This window comes from Stegostoma tigrinum, chromosome 6, assembly GCF_030684315.1.
Source record: "Stegostoma tigrinum isolate sSteTig4 chromosome 6, sSteTig4.hap1, whole genome shotgun sequence".
NCBI lineage: Eukaryota > Metazoa > Chordata > Chondrichthyes > Orectolobiformes > Stegostomatidae > Stegostoma > Stegostoma tigrinum.
In genome coordinates, this window is record NC_081359.1 from 18,196,195 (window position 1) to 18,211,855 (window position 15,661).

At 43.9% G+C, this 15,661-nt stretch overlaps 1 protein-coding gene across 1 annotated transcript in view; it reads right to left on the reverse strand.

Moving 5' to 3' along the window:
- Positions 1 to 15,661, reverse strand: part of LOC125453044 (FERM, ARHGEF and pleckstrin domain-containing protein 1) — a 262,857-nt gene that overhangs the window by 92,414 nt on the left and 154,782 nt on the right. Inside the window, exons 3-7 of the mRNA XM_048532094.2 lie at positions 12,835 to 12,939; positions 10,808 to 10,850; positions 7,929 to 8,007; positions 1,344 to 1,441; positions 533 to 647 (exon numbers count right to left, since the gene is read on the reverse strand). Of these exons, the coding sequence (XP_048388051.1) occupies positions 533 to 647; positions 1,344 to 1,441; positions 7,929 to 8,007; positions 10,808 to 10,850; positions 12,835 to 12,939 (440 nt within the window). The remainder of the gene's footprint in view (positions 1 to 532; positions 648 to 1,343; positions 1,442 to 7,928; positions 8,008 to 10,807; positions 10,851 to 12,834; positions 12,940 to 15,661) is intronic.

Genomic DNA, 15,661 nt, shown 5'->3' on the forward strand with positions numbered 1-15,661 from the left:
CTGAACGTCCTGTTCCCTGGGCTGCCACTTTTAAAAGTTAAGAGTCACAGAGGTAGAAATTCTCCTGCGTCTGTGCACAGAATTTGCAGATAAATATTTGGGCCTATATCTGCATTGCATGATTCACTGCATCCTTTTGTAAACATAACCAGATCCACTGAAAGATGGCTGACAATGGAGACTCTCAATGGTCGCACAGATACAGGAGATAGAACAGAACTGTGTTTGTATACTCAAAAAATGTCATTGCATTCTCTTAAATTGTCAAAGCTTGGGTTGCAGATCTTTTCAGATTACGAAACCCTTAGAATCTACACACTCCATCAATTCATTAATGACAAGCTGTGTCACAAACATCATACACCACAGTGAATTGTCTTTGCCATCATCAATTTCCTCTTTTATTAACATAACGTCCCCTTCACCACTCAATTTGGCAGTCAGAAACAGAATCAGACATTGTCTATATGACCTACATTTAAGATCGCCATTCTGACCACAATACTGCACACAGCAGGACTTAAATACCTACACATGCCTGCGATGAAATTCCGCTATCTTATCCACCAGGGCATCTTGTTGAGGTATGTACTTGTTTTTCTCTAAGTGCTCATGGATAAGCGTTTCATCAAAATCCCCAATTTCCGCTGCAATGAAAGAGTGTTGAAGTGTTAGTGCCATCAGTACATACACACTATTTTATTTTACTCCCTGCTGGTTTTTTTTGTTAAAATGTCTCATGCCTCACTCTGGTCAGTAAATTAGGACACAGATCAGGGAATCCCAACCCACTTTAACTTGTGAAATCATCTTCACCAGCATGTGACGATCCACGTTGGGGAGCTGTCCACAGAATTAAGTTACCAGACTGCAGCGGCTATCAATTCTACTCGCTAATAAAATCACATCGTGACTATTCAGCGCATCGTACTTGTGGAAGCTCCTTCAAAAGAGATATTCAATTCGAAAGATATGAGAAAAGACAAGAGGTTGCCAGTGTCATAGATGCACTGGCCAAAACTGTGGCTGGTTCTGGAGAACAGATCATGTGCTACCGCAGGTATGATGCGAGGGTCCAAAGCCTTACAGTGCTTAATGCCTTCAGCCATTTCTCCACTGCTCACATGGAGCTAACTGAATGTGTGGAGACTAGCATCTGTGCTGCTGCACACACCTCATGAGGAGGCTGAGAAGGGACCGTCCACTCAGCATTCTTGGCCGGAGACTGTTGCAAATACTTAGCCTCATCCTTTGCACTGACATGGTGGGCTCCCCACCCCATCGCTGGGGAAGCTTCCTCGCTCTCATGCCAAAACAGGATAACCGGTGTCAAATTCACTCACACTGGACAATATGAGACACCAGGAGAGCTGCACTAGTGTCATTACATGTCATCCTTCCCGAGGCCAGGTCCTGTTTGATTTGCAAGGCAAAGAGGTACCTGCAAAATATTAAAATCAAAAACAAATCAGTCATCTTGCTGCAATGAGTAACTCTTGCACATTATCCACTTTTGATGCGTAACATCCCACAATTCAGGAGTTACCCATTTGGCCCATCTTATTTGTATGGCTATTCAATTCATCCCACTTACTTGCGCTTCAGTGCACACCTGAAAATGTTCCTTTCACAAATATTCATTTCATCCTCCTTTTTAGAGTTACTCTTGGAGTCTACTTCCACTACCTCTTTAAATTCCAGGTCAGAATTCATTGCATTAAAAAAGATTCTTCCCGGGATCTTTTGTTAACTGCTTCAAACCTCTGTCCACTGTTCACTGAAGATCACTACCATAAGACACTGCAGAGAATTATGAACACAACCCAGTGAATCACGCAAGCCTACCTTCCATCACTGACCACACCTATACTCCTGCCTGTCTAGCGAAAGGCAGACAATATAATCAAGGACCCCCTCCCACCCCAGTTATAAACACTTCCAAATTCTTCTGTTGGTCATAAGATACAAAAGCTTAAACATGTACCAATAGATTCAATGACAGCCTCTTCCCCACTATTATTGGGCTTTGAATGTACCTCTCAAATTTTAATGCTGACCTCACTCTTTGTGCACCTTCTCTGCAGCTGAAACACTATGTTCTTCGCTCTGTTCTACTATCCTAATGCACTTTATACGGCATGAATTGCCTGTAGTGCACACAAAACAAAAATTTTCACTGTACCTAGGTACATGTGACAATAATAAATCAAACCAAAAAAAATGTCCAGTCTGGGGAAGCATGTTTGCTGGGGGTGGGAACGTTCTTGGGAACTGGGATGCCTCCAGTGGGCTTCCGTCGGCAAAGTAATGGTGAGGATGGGATAGGAATATAAGGATCTGAATCGGCCTAAGGGCAGGCAAGCTGCTCCCTGGCCTCTGTTGTAAAATGACAGACAGGTCGGAAATGGGCAGGTAAGCAGCTGAAGGTCACAAATTGCATTTTATGCTCGCCTCCCTGCTTCAAACCTGCTAAGAGGGGACTGCAAAATCCAATTCCAAATGCTGTTTGATTGTCAGTCACAAATTATCCAGTTGGCAATTATGAAACTCTTTGCTTTTTGATTGATTTGAGCAAGGGCCACAAATTGAGGATGAACATGTTGGGCTGGAGTGTGGCAGCTGGGACAAATGGAGGGAGGCAGTACGTGATAAATTGAAGCTGGAAAGTGACATTGAACTTGGAAGTCAAGGTCAATAGTTGAGGAGAAACAAGAGTGTCGAAGAGTGTTCATCTGCCAAATAACTAATTCTATAAACTGCAGAGCAGTTTTTATTAGCTCTTCAGTGATGTCTTCCTGCCATATCCATGTAATAATATTTCACAGCAGACGATTCTTTAAGCTGCTTTGAAACGTCAATATGTTATTAAGAGACATTTTCAGGATAATCTTACATGGCTGATTCTGTTGAAATGGAAGCAAAGTGGTTTTTTTTCCCCTTTCACAGAAAGTCCAATCTCAAGGTGGATTTAAAGCTGGACAAAAGCAATTGATAAAAGAAGTAGGAAAATATAGCAGGAGGTTTCTTTGTGGTATGGACTGAGAAGCTGAAAAGGACAGAACTGAGCCGACCTTTGCACACTTTTAGAAAGATTTATTTACAGAAATACACTTTAGAAACATGCTCTTCTTCATTCAGCCACCTATATTTCAGACTGCTCTTATTTACAGGGGCACAAGTGAAACCCAGTCTGTGCTCAACAAACATACATTATCAAACACAATATCCAACTGATAGTATCGTTGCTAGTGTTAAAGCGAATGTCTGGTTCAAGCTCCAAATCTGACAAAACTTGCAAAAACACAACTCGCTCATACAGGCAAAGCTCAGAATTATCTTCTTCAGCCCCAAGTCTCACCAGCAGCTGGTTCTAGGAAATCTAAGCCTAGCAACACAAATCCAGTGAGGAACAGCACAGGCCTGTCAGGGGAACTAAGGTGAGAAAAACATATCCAGTAGCTTTTTGATCCTTGGAATAACAGCTGCATATAGCGCTGCCGTTATTCCCAGTCAGAATGGTGAAGACAGGGAAACTCACAGTCTGCAGCTTACTTTACTGCAGATGACTGGGATTGATTTAATTCACATTGTACGTACTATGCAACTATCCACTGCTTGCATTTTTCTGGAGAAACAGTCCTGCTTTTACTGGGAAACCTTGCTGTCGTCAGACTCTTGCACGGAGAGCTGCGTTTTTGGGATGCATGCGGTGCTGGCGAGGCGAGTATTTACCGCCCTTGAGAAGGTAGTGATGAGTTATCTTCTTGAAGCGCTGCAGTCAGCGTTCTGTAGGTACACCCAGAGTGAGCTGATACTTTGCTGGATAACAGAGTGTGTGGAGCTGGATGAACACAGCAGGCCAAGCAGCATCTCAGGAACACAAAAGCTGACGTTTCGGGCCTAGACCCTTCATCAGACACTGATACTTTGCTGAGCCACTTCAGTTAATTTATCAGCCGTATTGCTGAGGGCCGGCTACACCTGCCTTCTGAAGGGATGCGTAAACAAGGCAACAATGTCGTGAGACAATTATTTTTCACACAGCGAGTCATCGTGGTATGGAATGCACTGATGGCACATTCAATTGAGACAGTGAAGACATCGTCAGAGTTAACGTTTCGGGTCAGGTCACCCTTTCTCAGAACATGAGGGTCACTGGACCCAAAATGTTAACTCTGTTTTTTCCTTCACAGATGCTGCCAGACGTGCTAAGCTTTTCCAGCAACTTCGTTTTTATTTCTGATTTACAGCATCAGTAGTTCTTTCGGTTTTTATTAGGAATTTTTCTTCAGATAGTAATGGCGTGGAGGGATATAGAGAAAATGCAGGAGGTTGGCACTGGGTAATTGAGCTGGTGCAGAAACGATGGGCCAAAATGGTCTCCTTCTGCCCCATAATAGAATTGTGCTAAGGACATCTCATTGTGAACCAGATACGCTTTTAACAAAACGATTAATGGGACTAGCATTTTATCCAGATTGATTAATTAATTCACTAAATGTAGTTTCCCCCCAGCTGCCACAATGGGATCTGCACATACAACTCCAGGGCTAATACAATATTGTAAATGTAATATCTCCAAGTGCTTCAGATGTCAAAGCTGGGCGGGGAGGCGTGCTGTGAAGAGGAGGCAGAGATGCTTCAGTGCACTTTAAACAAGTCGAGTGAGTGGGCAAATGTGTGGCAGAAACTGTATAAAGTGGACAAATGTGATGTTATCCACTTTGGAAGCAAAAGTGGGAAGGCGGATTCAAAGCGAGGATCACTTGACCCGAAACGTTAACTGTGATTTCTCTCCACAGATGCTGCCAGACCTGCAGAGCTTTTCCAGCAGTTTCGACTTTTGAGGCACATTATTATCTGAATTGGGATAAATTGGGAAAGGGGGAAGTGCAGCTAGACCTGCTGAAGGTAAGGAAGTAGGTGGTGGAGAAGGCAAATGGGACATTGGCCTTCATGGCGAGAGGATTGGAGGACAGGAGCAGGGGTGTGCAGCTGCAAACACAGGGCATTGGTGAGACCACACCTGGAGCATTGTGTGCGGCTACATCTCCTTATCTGAGGAGGGATGTTGGGGCTATGGAAGGAGTGCAATGATGGCTTACCAGACTGATGGCAGGCCTGACTTAAGAAGAGGGAGACTGGGTCAGTTCTGGCTATATTCACCGGAGTTCCAAGAAATGAGGGACCTCTCACAGAGACCTATAAAACTCTAACAGGGCTAGACACGGTAAACACAGGAAGGATGTTCCCAATGACCAGAGAGTCAAGAGCCAGAGGCCACAGTCCAAGGAATGTGGTCATTTGTTTAGGACTGAGCTGAAGATAGGTTTCTCCACCAGAGAGTGGTGAGGCTGTGAAAGTGTTTGTGGTCACACAGTGAATATTTTCAAGAAGGAATTAGATAGTTTCGAGGGCTAAAGGCATCAAAGTGTATGGAGAGAAAGCTGGAACTGAGTTGGACAATTAGCCACGATCAAACTGAATGGCAGAGTAGCCCAGGAGGGCCAAATGGCATACTGCTGCTCCTATTTGTTTTATCTTTCTATGTCCAGGATGATTAGCCCAGTGACAACATCCTCACGCTGTAATATTGAAAAGGGCTGTGCTATGAACACCACCACAAGGTGGAGCAATGAGCATGCAATTGCCTGTGTCACAGGCAGCCGGCGTCACTGAGCCCTCTCTGTGGGTGTGCTGGAGGGCCACTTTTGCCATCCAGATGAGGAAGTGGACCGCTCTTTCTTTGGCGGCGGCAGTGAGGGGCAAGGAGCAGAACGGGAGCCGGGTAGGAGGCTCAGCTGCATCTTTGCATTCCCGGGCACAGCAGTGGCTGGAAGTGGGCCGGGGTGAGGAGGTAACAGTTGGACGAGCACAGCAGAGGTGCAGGGTCAAAGATTTTGCCCACACTGCTGAAGCTCCGACTCACTAGTCCCAGCCACCTGGGTCCCCGATATCCCTAGTTTGGTATCACAGATGACACCGTGTGTTGCATTAGTGCATGCACAGTGCTATTTCAATGCTCTGCGTAATCATTTCATATTTAAATCGATCCCATCCCATGCGTGCTCAGTCCATAGATTTGGTTTGCATTAAGATAGACTCTGCTGCAAGTTCCACTGCAAATATTGTTGCACCTCTAAATCCCCGGGACAACACTGTCTAACACAACAGCATCAATAGAGACTTCACATTTGTCTTTAACCAAGCATTTCGTTGTACACTCAACGTTCAGAGAAAATCAAATCTGCAAACATTTTTGCTGCATCCACAGGGCAATCACACATTTCCAAACCTGACAGGGCAGAAATGCATTTCACGCATTTTTTTAAAAACTGAAGTCACAGCGTAAACGTTGTTTCAAATGGAACATTTAGAGTACCTGAAGGTAGCAGGCTTGTTACCTTAGAAAATGATCACTCGTGGATTCAAAATAAAAGAGACTAAATGTCTCGTGCACATTCCTGATTTATCTGTGCCGTGGGTGAAGCCAGGGGGACAGGAAAATAACTTTCATTCCTGTGGTGATAGTGGGTGGCTGTTTCCCAAAGAGATCAGACAGGCAGACGCGGATGGGTTGACAGCAGCGCAGGGTACCATCCTGGTCTGAGCACATCGATTAGATCTATTGGGACCACCTAATAACCCCTTGCCAGCAGCAGAGTCCCTCTGGGAACAGGGGCTCTCAGTAAAGTCTATCGAACGTAGGAATACAAGTAAGCAGCTCAACACCTTGCACTTTTTTTTAACCTTTGCTCAAGACATTTTCCTTTCTGGGAGACTTTTATTACAGATATCACGACTGCTACCTTTATTCACTCCAAACATTCCATTCAAAACCACGCCTACTTCGGCAAAAGAAAATATTTGAAACGTAATTCCATTCAGTCAAGTTTTGAAAAGTTTTTTTGTACATCTTAACCTCCCCCTCCACCTTAAGTAATAAATATATTAGAAGTATTTACAAATTAATTTTCTCTAAACATTGAGAGCAGAGTAAAACTGGAGCATTGAGCAAAGTTCTGGTCACCACATCATGGGAAGGATATAATCGCACCTGAGGGTGTGCAGAGGAGATTTATTGGTTTGCTACCTGGCCTGGTGGGTCTGAGCTACGAGCAAAGGTTGGACAGACTGGGATAACACAGTGTGGAGCTGCAGGAATGCAGCAGGCCAGGCCAGGCAGCATCAGAGCAGCAGGAAAGTTGGCGTAGAGGGGACAGGAAACATCAGCTTTCCTGCTCCTCTGATGCTGCCTGGCCTGCTGTGGTCCTGCAGCTCCACACTGTTGTCGCTGGATAGACCGGGGGTGTTTTCTTGGGAGCTGTGTAGGTGATGAAGGGGCCTGACAGAGGTGTCTACAATCATGGTGTGGGTAGTGGGCGGGAAGATGCTTGTTCCATGTGTACAGGGGGTCAATAATCAGGGATTTAGAGGGAGTGGGCTTGGAGGAGCGTCGCAAAGAACATTTTTTGCCAAGCAGGTGGTGGGAATTTGGAAATCACTGCCCAGGCAAAAGAACGGTTGAGTCAGTCACTTGTGCAGTGTTTAGATATTCATTTGCATTGCCATAGCCTCCAGGAGTACAGGCTAAGAGCTGGAAAATGGGATTAGTGCAGTCAGATCTTCGTCGACCAGCATGGAGATGATGGACCAGATGGCCTCCTTCAGTGCTGTAAACATCTACAAGCCTTTAAAATGTCCTTTAACAGTCCAAAATAATCATACTTTATAATTATCTTAACTCAATCTTGGATTCTTGGTTTTATTACCCTCAATAACCTGGCATGTTCCCTCTGACAGGGTGCACTCCAACATAGCCATGACCCTCCACACATTCGGGATCTGGGTTTAAACCGCATTCCCAACTGGAGTCACGGCCCCAGAAATTCAGCCTCAGGAGGAGACGACAAAACATTGACACTTACCTCGTCAGTTCCTCTTGCAGCTGAGCATGGTCAGGAGGGAAGAACTTCACAACAAATCTCATCACAACATGCCGTGGCCCTACAGGAGGAGATTTTAGATTTTCTTTCAATTGCAAATGGTCAGATTACATTTCTATAGCACCTTTTGTGACCTTAGGGTACCTCAAAGTGCTTTACACCCAAATGAAACACTTTAGTATTAAAAGGTGAAGTTGCCACAGGGCTGCTCTCTCAATACAGAGGGAGGCAGCAGATGGTGGTTTAAGCCGAGGGTCACCATGACCCAGGCAAGGAGAAAGGTTAGAAAGACAGCTCTTCACGGCAACCTCAGCCACTGCAGGGATTGAACCTGCGCTGTCAGCCTCACTGATGGGGTGGCACGGTCGCTCAGTGGTCAACACTGCTGCCTGACAGCGCCATGGACCCAGGTTCGATTCCACGCTCAGGCAGCTGTCTGTGGAGTTTGCACATTCTCCCCGTGACTGCGCGGGTTTCCTCCCGTGGGCCAAAGATGAGCAGATTAGGGTGGATTGGCCATGCTAAATTATCCGTAGTGTCTAGGGATGTGCAGGCTAGGTGGGTTGGCCATCGGAAATGCAGGGTTACAGTGTGGCATACTGTTCACAGCATCATTGTGGACTCAATGGGCTGAAGGGCCAGCTTTTGCACTGATTCTATGCTCATTCTGCATCACTACCCTCCATTAAGCCAACTGAGCTAACCAACCCTCGACCATCGTAATACAAGAAAGTCAGTAGCCAATTTGGAAAATAAGAACACAAGCTCCCTCAAACAAATATGTGATGGTGATCAATCACTGCACTTTCTCTTGTGATGTTGGCTGAGAGATAAATATTGGCCAGGACATTGCGGAAAAATCCCCTTCTCTGAAATAAGGATCTTTTAAACCAAAATAACAGTGAAGAAAGCACCTCAGTTTAAAGTCTCATTAAAAGACAACACTCCCTTGGTACTGTGCTGAAATGGGACTTGAAATCCTAACTCAGAAGCAATGTATTAATTTAGCGTTATACATTTAAAAGTAACATATATTGTACTGAAAATATAATGTATTAACTGTCCTTTATGGTTGGAAATATATCACCCACCTTCATCTCTACCTGATTGTTGAAATAACTGTTCCAATTGCAGTATGAGCTTAAGTTTGGTCTCGCTCGACCAATCACTTTAAAGTTCCCACTCGTATCAAATGCTAATGTGACCAAGTGCCACTGAATGGCATGGACATGAATTTGTGAAAACTACTTAAATGTTTTGGGAGTGACGTGAAGGCATTCGAGAACATGCAGAAATGATTCACTAGAGCAGTCATAGGGAGGTAGAACTTTGCCTACATATATTGGTAGAAGATAGGACTGCTTTTCTTAGAGAAGAAATGGCCGGGAGGAGGCTCGACAGAAACATTCAGACTGAAGAGGGTTCTGGACAGAGCAAATCAGAATAAACTGTGCCCAGTCATGGAAGGATCAAGAACAAGAGGGCACAGATGGAAGGTATTTGGCAGAAGAACTAACAGGGACTCGATGAGAACATCTGCAATGCGCTGCACGAGTGCAGTAGGAACAGTTTCAATTGTGGAATTATAGCAGGAATGCGATTAATATCTGGAAAGAAAGAACGTGCAGAAATAGGGACAATAGCAGGAGGTGCATTGCGCATTTGGACAGCTGGCGCAGTGCAGCCGGGCCAAGTGACCTTTTCTAAGGCTATAATAATTTCTATGAAGCTGAAGGAAGTTTCTCTTTGGAGCATTTATTTTCAAAAGGTATACTTGAATAAAAAATGCACAACTCTTCAACATACACAAATTTAGCGATAGTTTTTATTATTCCCCCTACACAGGGGACGAAGATTTTTAGCAAGTTTCCCTCTCAGCTTTTGAGAGGGCGCAGAAGAGATTATTTTCAGAATGATGTCAGGGATGTAAGTCTTCAGTTACAGGGAGAGACTGACTTTTCTTCTTAGAGACAAATTTAATAGAGGTGTTTAAAATTATGATGAGATCTGATGGAGTGGAAGGGGCCAAACTGTTTTCAAAGGCAGGAAAGGCAAATGTAAGAAAATAGAAAGCCAGCAAAAAGATGAAGAGATAGTAGGAACTGCAGATGCTGAAGAATCTGAAATAACAAGGTGTAGAGCTGGATGAACACAGCAGGCTAAGCAGCATCAGAAGAGCAGGAAGGCTGACGTTTCGGGCCTAGGCCCTTTCTGAAGACGTCAGCTTTCCTGCCCCTCTGATGCTGCTTGGCCTGCTGTGTTCATCCAGCTCTACAGCTTGTTATCTCAGAAAATGAGAAAGTCTCTTTTACTGAAAAGGTGGAAGCAGGCAGAATATTGAATTTCAAAAAGGGAGTTGGATACTAAAAAGCAGGAAATATTTGCAGAGCAAAAAAAAAGGGAGAGGAACAAACTAGCCTATCTTTTCCGAAGAGCTGGCTCAGTCACAATGGACCTAAGGAGCTCTTTTTGTACTACATTAGCCTGTTTGCATCTTTGCGCAATTAGCCATCGAAGATTTTGGAAAAATACACACAGAATGAAATATTTTCACAGATCTCACTCAAAGTTGGAAGAAAGTTAGACATCTGATCATGGTCTCCAAACAGATGCAACATTTGGTGAGGCAGAGATATGAAAAATGCTGGCTGGGTGAAGAGAGGATTGGTTAATGTCCCAAAAATTGCCCAGAAATCTCCTTTGTCCTCCCACTCCCTAAAAGGAAAAGTGTGCCTTTTGGTATGACAGGTGATGTTAAATCCAGCCACTAGCACTATCAATATCTGTAGAAAAAAACATAGTTTGATGAAAAGATTCAGTTTGTCAAAACAAAAAAAAAATACAAAATAAACAATACTCACTTTTGACTTGCTTCACAATTGGTTTCAAAAGGTCAAGCCACACCTATAAGTATAAGATCTTATAGTTACCATTTGTCAGCAAATATTTAAGTAATCATACAACCATTTCTATTTCAATAATACATAATGGATTCAATTGACCTTTAATACTATTTATGTGGATGGGATTGCGCTAATGTAATTATTTCAAATTGATTCTCTTGTCTGGTTTCCATGTGTTGAATTGAATAAGATTGAATTATTTGCCTGTCAAAATCATGGCAATTGTTTTGAAATAACAAGGTGTAGAGCTGGATGAACATAGCAGGCCAAGCAGCATCAGAGGAGCAGGGTGCTGGTTGGCCTGCTGTGTTCATCCAACTCGACACATTGTTATCTCGGATTCTCCGCATCTGCAGTTCCTACTGTCTCTGATGCAGTTGTTTTGAAGTTGTTATTGCATCAGATGCCATATGAAAATGAAGTTAAATCGTTTTCCTGAAAGTGCTCACAAACTGAATTACATCAAATGTTACGTATTTTATAAACTCTTGATGCTAGCAGCAATATTACTGACAAGGGAGGTAGGTTACAGGAGGAGACTCCAACCTCTTCCACCATTCCTTAAATCCATTTCTTAATTCCAATCGCGAGTTGGGAGACTGGAACCTTCAACTTCCTTGCCTGACAAAAATCTACCAATCCCGCATGCCAAATTTTCAAAAACACACAGCTTCAGCTTTTATGAGGAATGTGTTCCAGTTGTAGAGTTATAGAGTCAGAAACATGCCTATCAGTCCAACCAGTCCATGCTGAATATAATCTCAAGCTAAACTGGTCCCACCTATCTACTCCTGGTTCATATCCCTCCAAATGTTCTTATTCAGTAAGTGTCTTTTAAACATTGTAACTGTGCCCGCCATCCACCGCTTCCTCAGGAAGTTCATTCCATTCACGAACCACCCTCTGTGTATAAAATTTGCTCCTCATGTCTTTTTAAAATCTCTCTCCTCTCACCTTAAAAATACGCCCCCCCGCCCAAGTATTCAAATCCTCCATCCTAGGGAAAAGACGCCTGCCATTAACCCTATCTAAACCCCTCATGATTTTATAAACCTCTCTAAGGTCACCTCTCAACTGCCTACGCTCCAGTGAAAGAAGTCCCAGCCTAACCAGCCTTACCTTATAACTCACCACCTTCCAGACCTGGCAACATTCTGGTAAATCTCTTCTCAACCCTCTCCACCTTATTAATATCCTTCCTGTAACAGGGAGACCAGAACAGGAGATGGTATTCCAGAACACGCTTCACCCATGTCCTGTACAACCTCAATGTGATTTCCCAACTGCCACACTCAAAGGACTAAGTAATGAAGGAAAGCGATGTGGAAATAAATGGCACCCACTGACTTTAATTGTGAGCACCCTTCTCGCTAATGTTGATATTATAGAACTATAGAAGTTTTTGGTGGGATGGAAAGCTCTTAACTCAGCAGCCATGTTGTCACGGAGGTTGGCTGGTCCCTGGGGTAGAGAGCCATGCCTGGATCAATCCCAGAGATACAGCAGTTTCTCTGTCGCTGAGCATGATGGGTAATAGCTCACCATTCCACAAAAGATGCCCCCTCGCACAAATAATCCACTCTTGCCTCAGGCACAGCAGTAATACCCCAGGCGTTTCAAATTGTGAAAGGTATTTGGTGCACTGAAGACCACCTGTAGCCGACACATTTTACCATGATAATAACATCTCTGCAAAAAATATCTTGTTTGGTTGACAGGTATCAGTTTGTGGGGGAAGTCCATCATGACATTTATGGGGTAAAAAGGACAGTACACCTGCACACATTAAATGTACTCAGACAGGAAGTTTTTAAGTCAAATGTTTTAAAAAGTGACTCTCCAAATACTTCAGTTTAGTGTATTCAGACTGCTCTCTGTAACATCACAATTAATGAGTGTGGTGGTTTTAACTGGGATCCTCTGAGCATTGCTGGGTGCAGGAGGCAACGGGGCAGCTCAATGCGGTCATAATTGAAGTTACATACCATAATTTTTCGATGGTCCAGAAACTCCAATGCAAAATAATCACTCTCGACTAGGTTCAGGTTTTGGCAAACCAAATCCAGCAGATACTTCCCAGGAGCCTTTAGCTGTGAAGAGTAACAAGGAATCGTTACAATCAATATGAAACACTGAAAAACATCTTTCTTTGATGTAATATCACATTGTATTTCAAAAGAGAATAAGCAACAACTTACTCATCAAGCAACATTTCAGCCACTAATGGTGAAATAATGTCTCTGAGCCAATATTTATTCCTCAAACAACATCAGCAAACCAGATTTCCCAGTCATAGTCACACTGCTGTCTGTGGAATATTACCATAAAATCCTATCCTTCCTACATTTTAAGGGCAACTGTACTTCAAAAATTCTCTGAAGATTGAGGGATAAGGCCAGCCAGGATGCCAGTGAGAACACCCACGATCTTCTGTGATGGTACTGTGGTGCTTTTATGTCTCTCTGAGGGGATAGAAGATGCTTTACTTTAGTATGAAAGCAGGACATTGGAGAAACTCAGCAGGTCTGACAGTAACTGTGGAGAGAGAAACAGTTAACATTTTGAGCCCAGTATGACTTCTTCTGAACTGAAAGAGGTTGGAAATTTTTTAAAGTATATTTTTGACAGAGGTGGAGGAGGGGAAAAGGGTATAGAGGCCCAGTGCATAAGGCTATGGGGTTGTTAACAGTGTAATAGAGTGGTAGAGTCTTACAGCATGACAACAGACCCTTTGGTCCAACTCATCCATGCTGACCAAGTTTCCAAACTAAATGAGTCCCACTTGCTTGCGCATGGCCTACATCCCTCCAAATATTTCCAATGCATACACCGTTCCAAATGTCTTTTAAATATTATAACTGTACCTGCATCTACCACTTCCTCTGGCAGTCCATTCTACATACAAACCATCCTCTGTGTGAAAACGCAGCTTCTCAGGTCCCTTCTAAATCTTTCTCCTTTCACCTTGGGAATATGTCCCCTAGCTTTGGACTCCACCACCCCAGGGAAAAGACTTTTGTTATTCATCTTATCTACGCTCTCCATCATTTTACAAATCTCTATAAGGTCACCCCTTAACCTTCTACACTCCACTGAAAAAAGTCCCAGCCTCTCCTTATAACTCAGGCCCAGCAGTTCTTGGCAAACATCCTGGAAAATCTTTTCTGAACCGTCTCCAATTTAATAAGATCCTTCCTATAGCAGGGCAACCAGAACAGTACTCTGTTCTCCAGAAATGGCCTCAGCAAAGTCGTGTAAAACCTCAAGATGGAAAGAAGGGTTTAAAATCAATGTAAATTAAAATGTGAAAAAGGTTAGAATGATTTCTCTCTACTGTGTGCAAGGCACAGACAAGAAAACGCTGTGAGGCCGAAGGTGGGGTTGTGGAGATCTGGGATAACACTGCCAGTTTCTAAAGTTGATTTCACTTGAAGTTGAGACCTTGAGATGGAACTAGAAGTGGAGGCGTTATTCCTCGAGCTTGCATTGTGCTTCGCTGGTGCATTGCAGCAGGCTCAAGACTGATATGTTAGCACGAGAGCTAGGTGGTTTATTGATATGGCCAGGAATATTTTGGTCATTCCTATGGACACAGCAGAAATATTCTGCAAAGCGGTCACACATGTAAAGGTGAGAATACTTTGAACTGCAAAATGAGTGGGCTTGATTGAATAGACCAAAAACAGGAATTGCTGGAGAAACTCAGCATCCTTGAGCAAAATCACAGTTAACATTTCAGGTCTAGTGACCCTTCTTCAGAACCTTCCTTTCAGTTTTAGATTGAGTCAAGCACTCACAAAACACTGCTTCAGCTGGGATTCTTCCTCCAACTGGCCGAGTTTGTTCTCACTTTGAACAAATTCTCCCTTAACTCATCCCATTTTCTCAAGTCAAAGATGCGGCCATGGTCACCAGCATGGGTCCCAGCCATACCTGTGTCTTTGTGGGGTGTGGAACATTCCTAATTCTAGTCCGACCTGGGCCCCCACCTTTGACTTTTCTTCCAATACATCATTGATGTCTTCAGTGGTGCTTGCTGTTCTTGGCCAGAATTGGAAAACTTTATCCATCTTTCACTCACCCTTGTATTTGAGGTCTTGGACAGAGAGGATGCAGGTGGTGAAAATGGCCAAGTGTTACACCTTTTGTGAATGCACAAGAAGGTGCCATGGGGGAGTGAGGAAGTATTAGGAGTGATGCAAGAATGGACCAGGGTGTCACGTAGGGAATGGTCCCTGTTGAATGCTCACAGGGGAGGGGAGGAGAAAATGTCTTTGGTGATGGCTTCCTGCTGGGGGTAGTGGAAATGGTGGAGGATAAATACAGAGACCAATGGGGTGGAGCGTAAGGACAAGGGGAACCCTATTGGTTTTCTGGGAAGGTGGCATTTTGGCAGAAGCCAGAGATGGGCAGACATGGTCAAAGGCCCTGTTCACCAAAATGGGGTAAGGGAATCCTTGGTTGAGGAAAAAGGAGGTTCACATCGGAGACAGCCCAGCAGAAGGTGGAATCACCAGAACAATGTGACAGAGACATAGAAACTGGCAGAATAGAACAGACTCCATGCAGGAAGCAGGATGTGAGGATGTGTAGTCAAGGTAACTGTGTCGGAGTCTGTGGGATTGTAATGGAAACTGATGGTCAGCCAATCCCCAGGAAGGGAAATAGTGAAGCCAGGGAAGGGGCAGAAGAGCCAGAGATGGGCCAGGTGAGGGTGAGTGAAAGATGGATAAAGTTTTCCAATTCTGGCCAAGAGCAGGAAGCACCACTGAAGACATCAATGATGTATTGGAAGAAAAGTTGAAGGTGGGG